This window comes from Haliaeetus albicilla, chromosome 13 (genome assembly GCF_947461875.1).
Source record: "Haliaeetus albicilla chromosome 13, bHalAlb1.1, whole genome shotgun sequence".
NCBI classification, from domain to species: domain Eukaryota; kingdom Metazoa; phylum Chordata; class Aves; order Accipitriformes; family Accipitridae; genus Haliaeetus; species Haliaeetus albicilla.
In genome coordinates, this window is record NC_091495.1 from 28,850,321 (window position 1) to 28,867,907 (window position 17,587).

At 40.7% G+C, this 17,587-nt stretch overlaps 1 protein-coding gene across 3 annotated transcripts in view; it reads left to right on the forward strand.

Annotated features, from left to right (window-relative positions):
• Positions 1-531: 531 nt before the first annotated feature.
• Positions 532-17,587, forward strand: part of PLD5 (phospholipase D family member 5) — a 202,686-nt gene continuing 185,630 nt past the window's right edge. The window contains exon 1 of one of the 3 annotated variants that reach the window (XM_069800629.1): positions 532-1,104. In XM_069800629.1, coding sequence (XP_069656730.1) covers positions 919-1,104 — 186 coding nt within the window. In that variant the 5' untranslated portion in view covers positions 532-918. The remainder of the gene's footprint in view (positions 1,105-17,587) is intronic. The other 2 variants (XM_069800627.1, XM_069800632.1) reach the window with 2 other exon arrangements.

The window sequence follows — 17,587 nt, forward strand, 5'->3', positions numbered from 1 at the left end:
GAGGGGCCGGCGCGGCGGCCCCGCACCTCCCGCTCACCGCGGCCGGGGCGCCCGCAGCCCCGCACCTCCCGCTCACCGCGGCGGGGCCCGGCCGGCGGCCTGGGGCGCGTCCCGCCCCGGGCGGGGCAGGGAGTCGGCGCCCCCGGGGGTCGATCGGACAAAGGCTTCCAGGAGAGGGAGCGGCAACCGGCCGCCGAGCCCCGCGGCGGGCTCGTCGGTCTCCGCCGGGACGGGCGGGGGGAGAGGGGACGAGCGAAGTTCCCCGCGGGCGCGGGGAGGCTCCTGCCCCCCCTCAGCGCCCCCCCTCCCCCCGGAGGCGGGGAGGGCGGAGGCGGCGGCCGCCGCTTCTCCGCGCGGCGAAAGCGGGGCTCTCCCGTGCCGCTTTCTGCTTCCCCGAAGGTGGCTGCCGGGGAGGGGGAGGCGGGGGAGGAGCCGGCTTCCTCCCCGGGCGGGCGGCGGCCCCTCCACTGCGCCAACCTGCAGGCGGGAGGGCGGGAGGCGGCGGCCCCGCCCGGCCTCCGTCTGCGCCGGGCCGCGCCTCCCCTCGCCTCCGTCCCGGGCAGAGCCGCCGGCCGCCGCTTCCCGCTGCGTCGGTCCCGGGCTGCAGCTCGCCGGCGGCGAGGGCGACGAGCGGCGGCGTCTCGGAGCGCCTTCGCTCCCCAGTGCCCTTCCATCTCTCCCAGCCCGCTCCCCTCTCGCACCTGCAGCCTTTCCTTCCCCCTCCACTCCTCCTACCTGGCCGTTCCTCCTTTTCTCCCCCTTCTCTTCCCGTTTTCTGTTCGCCGGGGTGGTTTTGCTTCCCTGCTCTTTCTTCTTCCTCCACCCCGTTCTTTTCTGGACCCTCTTCGTCTAGCGCCTCTTAATTTCTCCATTTCTTCTGATTTTTTTTTTCCTTGGACTTTGCCTTGTCATGTCAAGATGGAAGTCAGGCATGACTGGCTCTCCTCATCCCCCCACGAGGGCTTCGAGCAGATGAGGCTGAAGAGCAGACCCAGGGAGCCTTCCCCAAGCCTCACCAGAGTAGGTGCGAACTTCTACAGCACCGTCAAGCAGCAGGACTACAGTGCCAGTGTCTGGCTGAGGAGGAAAGACAAACTGGAGCACGTAAGCCAGCTTCTATTTCCACCCCCGCCCCCCTCCCCCCTTTTTTTCTTTCTTTCTAGACCTCTGTCTGGGTACTCTGTTAGGCTACCTCTCTACCAGCTTGGACCCCAGAAGAAAAGTCTTGCTCCAGTAACTGGGCATGGCATTTCCCAAATGGTAGAGAAAGGAGCTACTTAGAGGTCCCAGCCCGGTCAAACCTGAGGTAAATATGATGTCAGTACCGTTCCCAAACCACATGCAAGTCTCTTCCTAACTAGAAATATCTTTTTAATGTTCTTGGCTTATTCATTCTTCTATTCCCGCAAATTCAGCACTGATGTGGGAGGAGAAAGATTGGGATGGTGCAGATGGAGGTTAGAGCATTATCTCACGGTGATTATAATGTAGTTCTAGAATTGCTAAAAGAAAATAGCTTTTTTAATTCTAGCTGTGATCTCTTCCCCCCCCCCCCCCCCCTTCTTTCTTCTTCTTCTTCTTCGTGCATGGGACTGAAAATATTCAATCTATGTGGGGCAGAGGAGATTTCCTTCAAGACATCTATTCCTGCAGCAGTAGTACATGACTTAACTAAGTGTGTTTGGGACCACAATAGAACTGATACTGTGGATAGCTCTAGTGAATATTTTATGAGGATTTAAGGTGCTTCTAAGTATTCCTGTCTCAGATGGTGTTTGAAAGCATTTTTCATGTTACTTCTAACAGCAAGGAAATGGGCTGAAATGACCTGCATACTGTGTAAGAGTTTTCTGAATAGCTTATTAGGTGAAACCCATTGTTACAGCTTACAGTACAATCAAACCAGGAAACTAGCTGCATTTACAGGGATGCAAAAGAATGTGGATGGGTTTGCATAATGCAACAGTCTGCCATCCTTTAGTGAGTAATTTGCGATCACAGTCACGTTGACTTCAAGATGCACAGAAAAATATTTCTTGTGGTACAGCCACCTGAAGTCTCTTTGGATAGAAATGGTCTCACTACAAGGATAAATTGTCCTTATTACATGAAAATCCTAGATGGCATAGTAGAGTCCTTTAAAGATGAAACCTGAGAAAAGCTCCTCTATCAACTAGTTCATGGAGTATTACCCTCCCTTCCCACTAACCTGCAGAGTATTTTATCCCTGTTAGTGAAATTTTAAACTTGAATTGTTTACACTTCTGGGGAAATGACAAGAACTGATGAACTGTTGGAAATATCACATTTCAAATGTTGAGAAAGCTATTGAATCCTATCTGCCTTCTTACACATGTTTTTGTGACTCTTCGCACTAACAACAACGCATCAGAGTAGTAAGCTTGTAAGCAGAGTATTCTCCCATTGTGAATCAACAAGAAAGGTCAGTGCCTTATCTCAGTATAGCTAAAACACAGAAAGCACAGAAATTTGAGCTCTGGCTTTTGTAACAGGGTTTTGCTACATGTGCTTACATGTTGATATGTGTCATCAAATGAATGATTATTAATTCGGGGGCAATAATCTGTCAACAGTTTGACAGCTAACTGCTATTTTGGTAGTTGAATATTAGCATGTTCAGATATCTGTATTGTAAAGCATACAACAATATAAGCATGGACAAGCAAAATAGGCATTAACTTGTTTGGAAATTACAAGCGCAAAACCTTTATTTAGTGTGTGGTTTGGCTGGGGTTTTTTTTGTTTGTTTTGGATTTTTTTTTTTTTTATGAAGTCAGTATTTTGTCACAATAGTAATCCTCAATAACCCTGCAGCATTGGTGTGAAAAGCTTTTTCTCTAATCAGTATGGTATGAATGCATGTTCTTCTGAGGGTTTCCCTCTCATTTCATCCAGTTATTTTTATTCCCAGAGCCTATTTGAACAATGTAAAGAAAAAAATTGGAACATTGATATTTCTTGCTTGCCATGAAGTATTTATTTCATTGACATTCATTGTGAAAACCCTGCAGTACATTAGATATGCTAACAGTGTATACGTGAAAATACTTTGGGTTTATGATTTAAGGTAACTGCTTTACCCATGAGTGTTGTAACAGACAACCTATTGCATAGCTCCCCTTAATGAATGTAAATAAAATATGTATTAATTTCTAGATTGTATTTTGCTTATACAGTTTTGGAGGAAGGTTGTTATTTTCTATTTTCAGATAAATCTTTGTGGGTTTGAGTGTTTTCTTGCCAAAGAAGTTATTTGCTACACTCCACTCTTCCGCTCCAAAAGACAAACCAATTAATTTGAGATACAGCATTTTGAATGGTACAGTCATTGATATATGATAGCTTATGGCCAATATTGGATAATGAAGATATACAAACTTCATGAGGTGGATGGAGGACATGAATAACATTTCATTGCAACTCCCTCTGAGATAATCATGTTACTTGATACCTACAAAGAAAATCAAAATACAGGGAGTGAGCATTCATGGAGGCACTGATTTTGAAAGTATGTTGTCATAAATTTGATGCTAGATAATGACAGATATAGGCGGAAGAAGGGTATATACTGAGTGTAAGTCAAGATATGCAAGAACAGATTTTGAAGTTTCATATGTACTCTTTAGGCCTTGTGGAGGGGGTTGGGTTTTGCTTCACTGAAATTATTTCTTATATCGATTTCAGCGAGGTTGTAATAGGGATAAAATTGGGCCAGTATATTTTGTACGCTGCTTCCAGTAAATCCTTGTAGGCCACAGTAGATATATTATATTGACTTCCGTTAAAGCCAGTAGCATGACGTATTCATGTGTGACACTACTTATTAACCCATATATAGTTTGAGGGACTAAAAAACATCTTCTGAAATAAATTTTTATCAAACTGTTTATATAAAAAAATTCTGAAATACACGAACAGTTTGTTTCTGGATTTCAAAACTGTAACAAAGTTGTGGGGTTTGGTGTTGTGGGGTTTTTTGTTTGGTTTGGGATTTTGTTTGTTTGTTGTTTGTTTTAAAAATCTCAGTTTGAGGAGTGTGGTAAAGAGGTTCAAAATTCAAGTCTTGCTGTAGCTCTTCTAAAAGTACAGAACAAGTTCAGGTGTACAAATATGATAGAGTTTCTTTAAAATTGTTTGAAACTTAATTATTGACTGACCACAGAGGATGTCAAAATCTGGAACGTATTGCTGGCGTTTTACTAATTGATTGTTCTTCAAATGGATCTCAATATAATGTGTCTTCGCATTGGCTAATTGTTTATGTGGGTTATCTTTTTCCAAGTGGCAGTAACACAATTTGTACCACACAAGATCTGAACACAACTCACCCCGTTTTCTTTTGTGAACCCAAATGCTGTATTTAAAATTAAATGGATCTGCTGTAAGATGTTTAAAGATAGGCCAATGAGGAGTTTTTGCTGAAGTGAGGCCTCAGTGTGCATGTGTGCTGCAGCTAGTGTGTTAAAGAGCCATACTTTTAATGGAGGAAATTACTAGAGGTGTGAGGAACTCTGACATTGCAGTTGTGACCACAGTGATGTTGCAAACCTTTGACTGAAATTCCTGCAGATTTGAGATTTTTCAGATTCTATGTATCTGCTTCAGCTGGTTCCTCTTGCGTTTTTGTGAAGTTGTTTGCCTGGTACTGGAAGTGTTGAAGTGAAAACTGCTGTTTGAAATATTCTTAAAGTCTCCTTTGCATAGTGTGTGTTTGTTTGTCTGGTGTTGCCTTTTTTAATGAAATGTTAATTGGTTAAGAGAAAAAGGAGGAGGAGGTAGGGATGGGGGGAAAGAGTAGCTAACCTGATAGCCTTTAGCTGGTGGGAGTTACCTATGTCTGGTTTAATTTACAGTAGCTCTCCATCATGTCTGTGTATCCTTCAGTAATGGTAAGTACTGTATAGCTGCTTTCCTAGTACCTCAGCAAAGAATTCTAGAGGAGTTAATTTTAAATAATCAAAACTTAAAAGCAGAACAGATTTCTTTTTAAGGTATGACAGATATGTTTCAAACGTGTGTTCTTTTTTATGACAAATACAGGTATTCCTTCTCAAAGATGTAGCGGTAGTCTTTCTCTAATAACTTAAATGTAATGATTTACTTAATTATTTTAAAACATTTTAAAAAATATGTTTTAAGAAACTGCTTCAAGACTGTAACTTTTTGGAAGACCTGGCGTCAGAACAGTTTTATTTCCTGGAGATCCTCAGTCTGTTACCTTTAGTATTATCATAATTAGGAGAAGTTATTGATAATTCTTGCATCATCTCTTGCTTTTACTTAAGTTCTGATCAGTAGCAAAGGCAACATTGGGATTTTCAGATTCTAAGTACTCTTGCCGTTATGAGAGTTGACTTGACCAGTTGATGTTATGCAGTTGATCAGCATACCGCTATCCTTTGGCAGCATTGCTACCCAGAGAGAAAAGAGGCTATGAGTTAAAGGGAGGGCAGTGTCGCATGGCAACAGAGGCAGATATCTAACATGCAAATGTTAGGCCTAAGACAATTTACAATGCTGCCCGACAAGCATGGCTGTGGTACTTCTCAGAGCCTCGTGACCAAATCAGAAATAAAATAAAACTTTAATTCACCTGTCATCTTTATAAAAGTTGAAATCCCAAATCCAATTCTGCTAGTTCATTTTTATTATTCAAAAACTAGTAGTTGTCTTAGGCAGCCTTTCCCCCTCTCCCCCTTTTCTTTTCTTAGGATACAGGAAATTCTTAACAAAAACATTGTTGGACAGTTTAAAATTGCATTTCTGCTCTTGCATGTTAATTAGCAGAAGTGTTAAAAGTCAGAGGACAGATTTATAGGCTTCAGAATTTGACATCCTAAGGATGGCAGAAGACACCATGTGCATAGCTATGACCCGTAACATGTAAACAAAGAAGGTGGATGTAGCTTGATGTAAAGCAAGTAACAGTAGTAGAACTCGGTCAAGCCAAATCAGTTGCTGGACAGAGCCAACAACTTTAACTTAAGGGAGAATAATAAAAGCATCTAAATCAAAATTTAAAAAATCATTACACACATTTGCAAAGCAGTCTATGTCTTTCAGTAAATGCAAACACATGGCTTTTTTGAGTTAAATGAATTGACAGAGTCTTTTGCATTAAGCAGGTATAAATAATTTGTCATCTGGAATAATGTTGGGTACCAAGAGGAGCTGAGTGCACCACATATGAAGGTACATAAATGGGGACATTTCAGAGGGTTCTAAAGAGCTGGTTTCCAGCATTTGGAGCTTTTTGATGGCAGGGTTGCAGATTATAATTCCAAATGTCTCTCTGGTCCTGGAGATAGATATCTATATTTAGATTTCATCATTAAAATCAAGGGAACAAACTCCATTAAGAAGAGGGACTTTGGCTTTTTCTCAACAGAAGACTGACATTTGGAATTGCCTGCCTGCAACGGTGGTACTAGCATGCACTGAGGTTCTTGCTGAAGTAGTAGCAAGCTGACAGACGGTGTGTGGAGGAATTCTTCTGTTGAAATGCTGCTTTCCTTGAAGGTGTCTTTTGCTAGTAATGTTTTGCAGACAAACACAATTAGAGAAAATAAGTGTTCAGAGAAGTGGAAAAAGGGGACCAAAATCATTGAACTGTGTTGGGAAAATAGCGAATAGCATTTTAGGCAGAAAACGTAAAACTGTTTCTTTTGAAGATACTATAGGGAATTTGCAATCTTGACATTTGGAGGGGAAAGAATACCTTATTTCAGTAGCTGCCACACATAGAAGTCATTTCATATTGCAAAACAGTGAAAATATGATACCTAATAGTTTATTTTTCTCTTTCTAGTTGTGATGGGTTAACCTTGGTTGTCTGTCAGCTGCCCACCAAGCCACTCTCTCCCTCCCCCTCCTCAACAGGACAGGGGGAGAAAATGAGAAAAAGATCTTGTAGCTTGAGGTAAAGACAAGGAGATTGCTCACCAATTACTGTCACGGGCAAAATAATCTCAACTGGGGGAAAATTAATTTCATGTATTGCCAGTTAAAAGTAGGGTAGGATAGTGAGAAACAAGGACAAGACTAAAAAAACCTTCCCCCTCCCTGCTTCTTCTTTCCAGGCTCGACTTCAGTCCTTTGTTCCTGACTCTTCTACCTCCTTCCCCTCACTCCCCCAAGTGGCACAAGGTATTGGGGAATGGGGGTTTGCAGTCAGTTCATAACTTTGTTGTTTCTTCCTCCTCACACTGTTCCACTGCTGTGATGTGGGGTCCCTCCCATGGGATACAGTCCTTGTCAAACTGTTCCAATGTGGGTCCTCCCCACAGGCTGCAGCTCTTCAAAAACGGCTCGAGCATGGGTCCTTTCCATGGGGTACGGTCCTTCAGGAATGGACTGCTCCAGCGTGGGTCCCCCACGGGCTGCCCTTCCTGCCAGAGCCTGCTCCTGTGTGGGCTCTCCACGGGCTGCAGCTTCCTTCAAGTCACATCCACATGCCGTGGCGTGGGGTCTTCCATGGATTGCAGGGGGACAACCTACTTCATCACGGTCTTCATGGGCGGCGGGGGAATCTCTGCTCCGGCACCTGGAAGACCTCTTTCCCCTTCTCCTTCACTGACCTTGGGGTCTGCAGGGCTGTTTTTCTCACATGTTTTTTTTAGTCCTCTCACATAGCTGCTGTGCAGTGTTTTTTACCCTTTCTTACATATGTTAGCAACAGAGGCACCACCAGTATTGTTGATGGGCCCAGTTTTGGCAAGCAGAGGGTCTGTCATGGGCCCAGCTGGAATTGGCTATGTCCAACGTGGGGGCAGCCCCTGGTCTCACAGAGGCCACCTCTGCAGCAGCCCCCCTCTACCAAAACTTAGCCACGTAAACACAATACACTAGCCTTGGAAGCTACTCTTCTTTCTCTGACATATGAGAAAAAATTGAAACATTGCATTAATCTAATGCATCAGTTCCGATGATTCCAACATCAGTCATTTTGAAAGTCCAAATCTCTAAAGCTAAAATTAAAACATTTGAGAGGCATAGTCCCTGTAACAGGATTTATAGTGTCTGGCTTCATGCTGTTGCACAAGAAAACAAAACAACTTGAAGCTTCAAAGTTGCACTTAAAATTGATTTATATATGCATGTATAAATTTAATTCAACTCATTCAAGACTTTTTAGAAATGAAGTTTTCTCATTGCTGAACAAAAGACCTAAATCTTAGGGTATGTTTGTTCCAGATGCTAACTTCAGTAAAGATATGGGAAAAGTGGTTTTCACTGCTATGCCTTTCCTAATGCTACCAGCATTAAGGAAAATCCAAATTGTTTTTTTTGCTACTGTCATCCCTTCTTGTTATCAGCGTTGACCATCCTTGTTTAAGAATTTTGAAAAGGCAGCTTCAGAAACTTGCAACTTAATCTCCTTGTCAGTTACACAAACAAATACTCTGCAGTCGTCAGTGGTTTGGTCTCCTAGCAGACCATTGACAGTAACAATTTTAAAGACAGCAGGAGTAGTTAAGACACTAGGAAGATTATCCTTAATGAATATCTCCTCACAAGTGCAATCACTTCACCATCTCTAGAGGATGCCCAAAGAAGCTAGTCTCTGGGGCTGAATGTTTAGCTTAGGCCTTCTTCCATTCCAGAACAAGGAATGCTAAAATGCTGCAGTGAAAATCTCTTTACCAGACTATCCAAAGATGGAAACAACAGACCAACTCATGCCAATGCTTAATAAACCCCACTTCACTGTCATTCAAGATGGCATATACTCTTAATCATTCCTAAAAAAAAGTGTTGTGCTGGCAGTAGACTCCCTAGATCTGTCACCCCGATGGAGCCCTTTCCTGAGGGACATGCTTGTGACTGCCCACCTCTTGGCTCGCTTTTTGTAACATTGTTTAAGGTCTGATTCCCACGCCTTTTACATAGTTTCACTACTGAGAGGAAGAAAACCAGGCGCCCTGCTAATGTCTTGGAAGGTCCATATATCCTCTTAAACTGAATATTCCCTCTGTCATATTTCAGAATCTGAAAGGAGGTTTCTTAAAATGAGATTTGGATGCGCTTTTTTAAATTTTTGCATTACTAGATGACAGCTGTTAGAGTGAAAAAGTATAACATCAATTTTCCAGTGCAGTGACAGTCCTTTGGTGTCTGTAACATTGTGTAGTCTGAGTGGACAATCAAGCTGCTTGCAGTATGTCCTTTGCAGTTCTTGGGAACTAGAGCAGATTATTTGAGGATATATCTAGATTAGGCAATAGGTACATATCCCCTAATCAGCCAAATCAGGGACCTGTGCTGCTGCTTGCTCGTGACCTATATGCCCAGGTCTCCAGAATGGGGGAACAATGAAGTGAATGTGTACCTAGGTGTTATTTTATCTGCTGGGGATGCAGTTGAGCCATTTATTGAGAATTGAGGCACTCCCAGATTCACTGGTCTTTAGCGTTATTAAGGAAGTCAGTTAGCCTACTGTTCCCTCAAAATGACTTAAATACTGGGCTTCTTGTGATTGTCTGACTATACTGTGCCTTATTGGGCAGAAGGGCCACTCTGCTAAAAGTGAAGAAATATGTGCAGGGAGTTAGGAGAACCTCAGAAGTTCAGGAGGAAGAAGAGAGGGAACGAATGATGCATTGGTGCCAATGAAGTGAATTAATTCAATCAGAAATTAATTTTTATTAGATCGCAAACTTATTCATAGATTTTTTGGATGCTTATCCATCAAAACTTCATCTGATTTTTTAAGAATTTTTCTTTTTTAACTTTTGCTCCTCAGAATTCTTTCACTTATATAAAGGCTTTCCATATATAACATAAGATTTCAGTATTTTTATAGGGATTTGGCTTCGTTTGTTTTGATCAATGCATTGTGTAATTTGACTGTGTAGATAATATCTAGCCCTGGACAGGGAAATATCAGAGTGGTATTTTTAGCAATACTTCATTGGCTTGCTCTCTGAAGACAGAGACAAATTTACCTATTTTTTCTACTTCCACACAACCTGTAAACCCTCTTCCCTATCTGCAGTATTTTTTGATGAATGCAGTTGTGCATTTTATTAATTTTCTTACTAAAACCAAGAATTTAAAAAAAACTTAGTAAGTTCCATTTCTGACTGCACGATGTCAACATAATCAGCAGCTTGTTTTAGAATTTATATAGTTGTTGCAGCTCATAAATACTAGTCATTCTATTCTAGTTTTTTTTGCTATTTGTATTTCACTATTTACAGTTGTAATGAAATTTTTAATAGAATAAAAAAGGCAATGTATTTGAGAATTGCTATTAATAAAACAAATAGTGATTCAGATGATTCCTGCCATTCTGATACATTAAATAGGCTGGATTTCCCCAAGGCATTTTAAACTGTTTGGAGCAGAACCAAATGTGGAACAGTGCTGAGACGGCGATTTTGACCAGTTTAACTTTCATGATCTTGTTGTACTGCAATAAAGGCATATTTACTTGGGGTTATACTCTAACTTGAGTCTCTAAAAGCTAGTATATGCTGTAAAAAGCCTATCATAATGAGCAGATGTGCGTTTTTGAAACACGTGAATGAGTAAAAGTTAGTAACGTCTTCAGCACTTCCAGCCACAGTAAACATGATATGTCTCACTAGTGCTTTTCATGTTACAGAAATTGTGCTGCTGCCCATTAAGTTCCATGACTGATCCTTTCTAGGCAGGAGTGTTTTGATAAGGGAATATGCATTTTGTGTGCTGAACAAACTTCAGGCATTACCTCAACTGAGGCTACCTACTTTCTTATGGGAATGGTGTTAAAGGTGACAGTGATTTGAACCCTGTTTCCTCAATGCAGTTTGTGCACTTTTGATCTTGTTCCAAAGCCATGGTAAAGTCTCCATTGACTTCATTACTACAGCTTTATGTCCCATATGAGCTAATTGAGAGAAGACTGTGGATCAGCTCAGCTGTCATGGATTTGGGGCAAAAAAGGAAGTTCGATATATCATGCTAAGCAGTTGGAGGAAAAATCTGTCCTAGGGTCCTCACCTTTTCTTGAGCCTTAAGTCTCTGGATCATCAGGCTAGTTTCTGAATATATTATTTGACAACAGTTTGCAGTTAGCACAGGGGAAAATCCTTGACAGGCTTTGAAAAGGACAGAAGACACCCTAATAGAAGTGATGGGATGTAAGAAACTGTAAGGTCTATGTGAACATGCAAAAAATTATATAGATCCAGTTGCCCACCATTTAAGTCCACCTTAAGATGATTCAGAATGGAGAATACAGAAGGAAGGAAGTCAAACAGGTGCATTTGAAACTTCAATTATCTGCCAAGACTAATGAATGGACACCTAAAGAAAACTCAGAAAAACAAAGCTACTGTGAAATTATTTCTTTGCTCCCAATTAGAATACTTCTGTTCCTCATTGGAAAGTGTAGGTGAAAAAAAAATGCCATCATGCTAAAAACCAAATCAAACCTAAACTGGAATATGACCTCAGTTTAATGATAGCAGGCATTGTCTGTTTTCATGGTTTGTGCTCATCTAAGTGGAAATGTGCACCTGCTCTAATGGTAATAATTGGAAAAAAAAAAAACAAACCCAAACCAAAAAAACAACCTGTTGCCTCTTGTGGAAAATGAATTTGGTGAGCAAATAGAAGAATGTGCATGAATGTGACTGGTGGCTACAGTAAAGATAGAGACTCTTGTCAAGTTCTGCTACTTCCCCATAGTTGTTTATTGGGGAGGATCCATGAGCATCTAGAAAGGCTTGTGTTCCTGGAACACTAAGTCAAACCCCAAGTGATTCAAGAACATACAGAAATTCTGAAACAGCATCTTTCCTATGGCCTTCTCGTGGCTGCTGACAGAAGTTGGCCTGTTTAGCCTCTTCATAAGCAGTGATAAAATAGCCAGCATAAATTAAGTTGGAAAGATGGGTGAAGTGGAATAAGTTAGGGCTAAAGCTCTGTCAGCTTGCTCTAGGACCTGAACAGCTCTAAGAGCCTAATCAGTATGATGGGTGGGGATTTTCTGTCTTTATAAACAGAAGTTGATGTACATTTATAACCCGGTGCTGCCCATTCACTGTTACCTTCTGGAGTAAAGTGGTTCAAAGGTTTCAAGCCAATGGGTTGGCTGAGGTAGCAATCACACTTTTTCCTTTCTTCCCCTAAATCAGTACATTCAATAACTTCTTCCTGCTTATTAAAGAATTGTCTTATGGCCTGCAGCAGTGTGTTTAGTCCTGTAAACTCTAATATTGAAGGTATGCTATCTGTTGAGCTTTGTGGTCTTTGATGCCTTATGGAAAAGCAGTTTCTCTAAGTTTTTAACAGGATTCATAATGCTAAGTTCTGGTAGGATAGTGCACCTATCCTTTGCATCATTTAGAGTTGGCTTCAGTCAAAGTTTGAAGTGTTTGCTAAACTGTGCTATTTCTCCATGTATCTTGTCATGGAAAACCAGCATGTTTTATGAAGAGTCAACTTTTGCTATTTGCTAGATAAAAAGGCATTTGGTGTCATGCATACGGTCCTGTACATAAGTGCTGTTCAAAACAACATGGGATGAACTATATTCAGTGCTGCCTCTGTTGGATCTGTGATTTTTAGGTCCCTGAGAAGATGTATCTTTTGAGTAAGTCCTGTTATGTAAATAAAGATTACATAGCCACCCTGGTTGGTGCAGCTGACGGGATGGTTCTAAGGAAACACAACTTGAAAACGAATGGCTTAAAACAAGCAAACAAAAAGAACGCTGAGGAATGAAAGCCCAACAATTTCAAAATTATTTTCAATTTTAAACTATTTTTGGAGTGATTTGTTTGTAGAATGTGACTTACATGAAATCTGTGATGCTGAAGACTGATCGGTGCTTATTTGGGATGCCATGAGCATCAAATGATATCAATACACCAAATGCTGTTTCAGGCCACTACAGTGAGCTTGATTTATTTTTTGAATAACAACAACAATTCCTTTGGATCTAGCATGAAACAAAGTCACTTAAGTGTTTTGGAAAATGCTACCCTTTTGAACAAAGCAACTTCCTTTGTCAATGTGAGCTGCTGTCCCTGCAGTCTTTTCTTTCAATTCCCTATTGGGCATGTGGCAGGCAGATAGCACCTAACCCTTTCTGTGTTATTTCATCCCATTTGACGCAGTATTGTTCTCTCTGAGCTTTGTTGTCATGGCTTAGTTGCATCCAACTCCTGCTGTGGAAAGCTGGAATGTGCCAGCCTGTATTCTCTGGTTGTGTGGTATATGGTCTTAATGCACATCAGCCTAAATCAATTTGTTTCTGCAACCATATGACAGCTGAGTGCTGGAATTTCAATTTTTAAAAACCATTTTTTTCTTCAGTTTGTGCACTTTGTTCCCCTAATCTGTCTGTGCTGGGGCTGTTCCAAGCATTCTGTTTGGCTTTAAATAACTGTTGCTTTGTATCCAATTTTAAAAAGCTACGGTATTGCACAACTTTTTCCCTTTTCACTTCTCCAAGGTTGGATTTACCTACCCAAACCAAGGCCTTTGGTTTTCCCTTTTTTCTATGATTTCAGCTCATCTCTTCTTTCATGATGCTTAATTTTTAAATTATTTTTCTTTATTCCCTTGTCCCCACCCTGCTTCCCTGCCTCCCTGAACTTCTCTGACAAATACACAGCCCTATTTTGGTATGGCATGCCACCTTCTGCAACGTACCTTGTGTGGAACTCCCAGGGAAAATAGGGTGAGTGAAATATATTGAGGATTTGCAGAAATACAGTTCTCTTACAAGGTTTATGCATACTTTTTGTACTGGCAGGGTAACACTTTCTGAAGTTCTTCAGTGATTTAAACTAATAAATCGTGAGCATGCACTTTTGAAAACCCTGAAGTTATAATGAAAATGGGTTTCTGAGTTATATGACAGTTTGAGTTGGGCAACAGCCTTGCAAGTGCAGTCTGTAGATCTAGTAACATAAAAGGCAATGATTACACTAACAACAACAAAAGTTTTTGCCACCAGTGTGACTTTTTTGTGTCAGCCAACATGTTCTTTCAGAATCTTCTCTCCTTGTAATTAAATGAGAGCTCGGATGTTCTCAGTGCAGAGAAATGCGAGCAACTGTACCACTGTGCCTTGAAAGGGATATGAAAACTCTTTCCCAGTATTACGGAATCTGTTTTCCAAGAGATTGTACATTTATTTTTATTTTTCAGAAATAGACAACTGAAAGAGTGCATCTTTTGAAGTTCATTTGTGCAGGTAGTAAATAGGATTTTTCTCTTATCTAGGGAGAAATTTGCAGCAGATGTAGAAAAGTTTGTTTATTATAGGAGCACTACTGTATAGTAATACTTTCTAGTTTACAGGCCACAGTATATAAGACACACATGAAGTTTTTGAAATTTGTGTATGTTTTAGCTCTCAGGTTACCACTGTATGTTGTGTTTGTGTTGCTTAAATAAGGGGGAGTGGTATTTTTGAAAGACAGTAAGATCCCTTCCTGTTTGGACGAATCTGGTGACTGTATTTGAGCTGTTGCTCAATTTTTTTTTTTTTTTTAATGCTTGTTTCTCCAGTATTTAGAAGACTAACTTTTTTTTTAATAAGAACCTTTGCAAATACTTGTTGCTTTGTTTATTCATTTTATGATTCTGTTTGGCATCAGATGTTCTAAGTTTATTTCTGGATATCATTAATTTTTGATAGCATATCTGGCTAATTTCTTCAGGCTCTGAGCATGGAAGTTCTGATGCAAGTAGAATAGCCCAGCTCTGATGGGCATTTGATTACCACCATGATGGAAACACCTTTTCAAAATACCATTCTAGATAATAATTGAATGTCTAATTAGAGAAATGATGATGATGATGATGTAATCTGAAAACAACATAACTGCTGGTAGTGGCCTCTCTTCTTTGAGTTATGTTGCATTTATAGTAGCTTGTTTTAGCCCTACTTAATTGACTTTAATTACATGTCTATATATGTGTATGCTTTTAACTGTTGAGATTGATACTGTAACTGATAGGTTTATTGTATTTATTACATGTTTACCATGCATTGTGTTGTTTTTTCCCTTTTTGATTTACAAAAAAAAAAAAAAAAAAGGCTTGGCACCAGAAAGGAAGGTTGTCTTATTATATTGTCCTGGCTGCTGTGCTTTGCAGGAAGGGGGACGTGAGTGATTTTTTGAGAGCAAAAGCCATGAGGCCTGGAGAAGCTTTTAGGGTGGAGGTGAGATGAGTGGAGAAGGAGAGGAACTGGGAAGCTTGAAGGAAACTGTAGGCTGGAAGATTCCTGAAAGGAGAAGAGAACTTGCTTGTAATAGGATGATGATAGAAAGATAGAAGCTCTTTTAGGGCTCTGGACGTGAAAACATGAGGATTGTTCAACTGGGCCTTTGAAAGCTTTTTGGATCAGGTAGCCAAATCAGAGGCCAAGACCTGCCTTGCAAAACAATAGGGCCAAAATTTATTTTTCAGAGTTTTCCATGCAGTGGGTTCAAGTTCTGGGTTCTGTATTAGCTTAGTATTTTTATGCTAGTAATTAGAATAGAGAGATGGGGGGGAGGGGTTGTTTTTTTTTTTTTTTTGTTGCTGTTTGGTTTTGTCTCTTCTTTTGGTATACTCACTTTGGTATACACTGTGATTTCATCTGAAGGCTGTGGCTGAAATGAAGTTCTGTCATGAATGTCCACATAAAAATCGGACAAATGTAGCAAGATGAGAACAGAAAAAGCAGCTTTTGTGGTGGACTCCTTGGAATAGTGGGCTCTGAAAATATACATAAATGTTGATGCAGAGATTTGATGTTTTGGGGGGGTTTGGTCGTGTAATAAACAAACATATTTTTGAACCACAGACTCCAATCTCTGCCTGGGATATGTGGAGTCATTGGCTCATTTAGCTAGCTTCTGGTACATAGCTTTAAGTGAGGAATGTGGAAGTGTCCTGGTTTCAGCTGGGATAGAGCTAACTGCCTTCCTAGTAGCTGGTACAGTGCTGTGTTTTGAGTTCAGTATGTGAAGAATGTTGATAACACTGATGTTTTCAGTTGTTGCTCAGTAGTGTTTAGACTAAAGTCAAGGATTTTTCAGCTTCTCATGCTTAGCCAGGGCACAAGAAGTTGGCATAGGACACAGCCAGGGCACCTGACCCAAAGTGGCCAACAGTGTATTCCATACCGTGTGATGTCCCATCTAGTATAGAAACTGGGGGGAGTGGGGGCGGGGATGGCCGCTCGGGGACTAACTGGGTGTCAGTCAGCGGGTGGTGAGCAATTGCCCTGCGCATCATTTGTACATTCCAATCCTTTTATTACTACTGTTGTCATTAGTGTTGTCATTATCATTATTAGTTTCTTCTTTTCTCTTCTATTAAACCGTTCTTATCTCAACCCAGGAGTTTTACTTCTTTTCCTGATTTTCTCCCCCATCCCACTGGATGGGGGGGAGTGAGTGAGCGGCTGCGTGGTGCTTAGTTGCTGGCTGGGGTTAAACCACGACAGGAAGCTACACAGACCACCAAAAAGGGCCACACTGTCTTTCCAAAAGCTAGAGGTATTCTAATTGTGAGTTAATTTTATTAAAGTTCCAGTGCAGCTGACAAGTTGTTTGGTAGTTTCCACTGGTTTAAATTTTTTAATTTGCGATTCACTGTGTGTCAGTGGACACAAATAATGCTGTGTTCAGCTTGCTTTTTCTTTTTTTTGTTTTAGATGTTTGCTATCTGCAGAGAAAGCATATAAGTAATTTCTGGATGGCTATGCTAACACTTTTGACATAAGCCTTTGCAAATGTACACTTGCACAAGTATTTCTGAGGTGAGGTTTTTTTGAATCCAAAAAAAGCCCACTCCGAATGTCTGTGTATATGGATTTCACCTGAAAACAGAGGTAAAATAAAAATGGGGCTTAGTTTTTTTCAAATGTTGATTTTTCGTATGTAATGTTCTCACCCGATTTGTTTAAATATACTTATCCTGAGATGCAGGGGTTTTAGTTTCTTTCTGCAGTCTTTATGTCACATAAATTGCTATTGATTTATGTAAAGATTCAAGCAGTTTTCATACTGCTTTGCAAAGAATAACTGCATTAAAAGTGGAATACCTTCCTGAGGATTCTAAACCAAGACTACAGAAATGAAATAATGTTTTTTCTAAGTTATTGGCTACCATATAATCTCTAAAGTTATACTACTTGAATCATGTAGGGAGAGCAATGCAGTTATTTCAATCACAATTTTTTCCATGTGAATAACCCATTGCATGCTGTGACTAGTTTGCATTTGTCATTTGAGTGACAGCATTGTCTTCCAGATAGCTGAAGTTCTTCCCTTTCCATGGTGTTTCATGAACATTTTCACTTTGTGTGGGAAACACCAGTTGATGTGGATATTTCAGATAAGCAGGAAGCTTTTTTCTTCTTCTTCTTCTTCTTCTTTCCTCTCCTTTATGTTGTGGGAGAGGAAGAGAGAGAGTATGGATAAGATCATCAGGTCCAATGGGGACAAGTGTTTTATGACCTGGAGTTACTTCCAAGTACAGTATTAATACCAGGTACAACAACAGCAACAGTTTCAGTTCTTAAATTACTTTCACTAGGTTTTCATTGTTGATAAATCTAATTTCCAGTTGC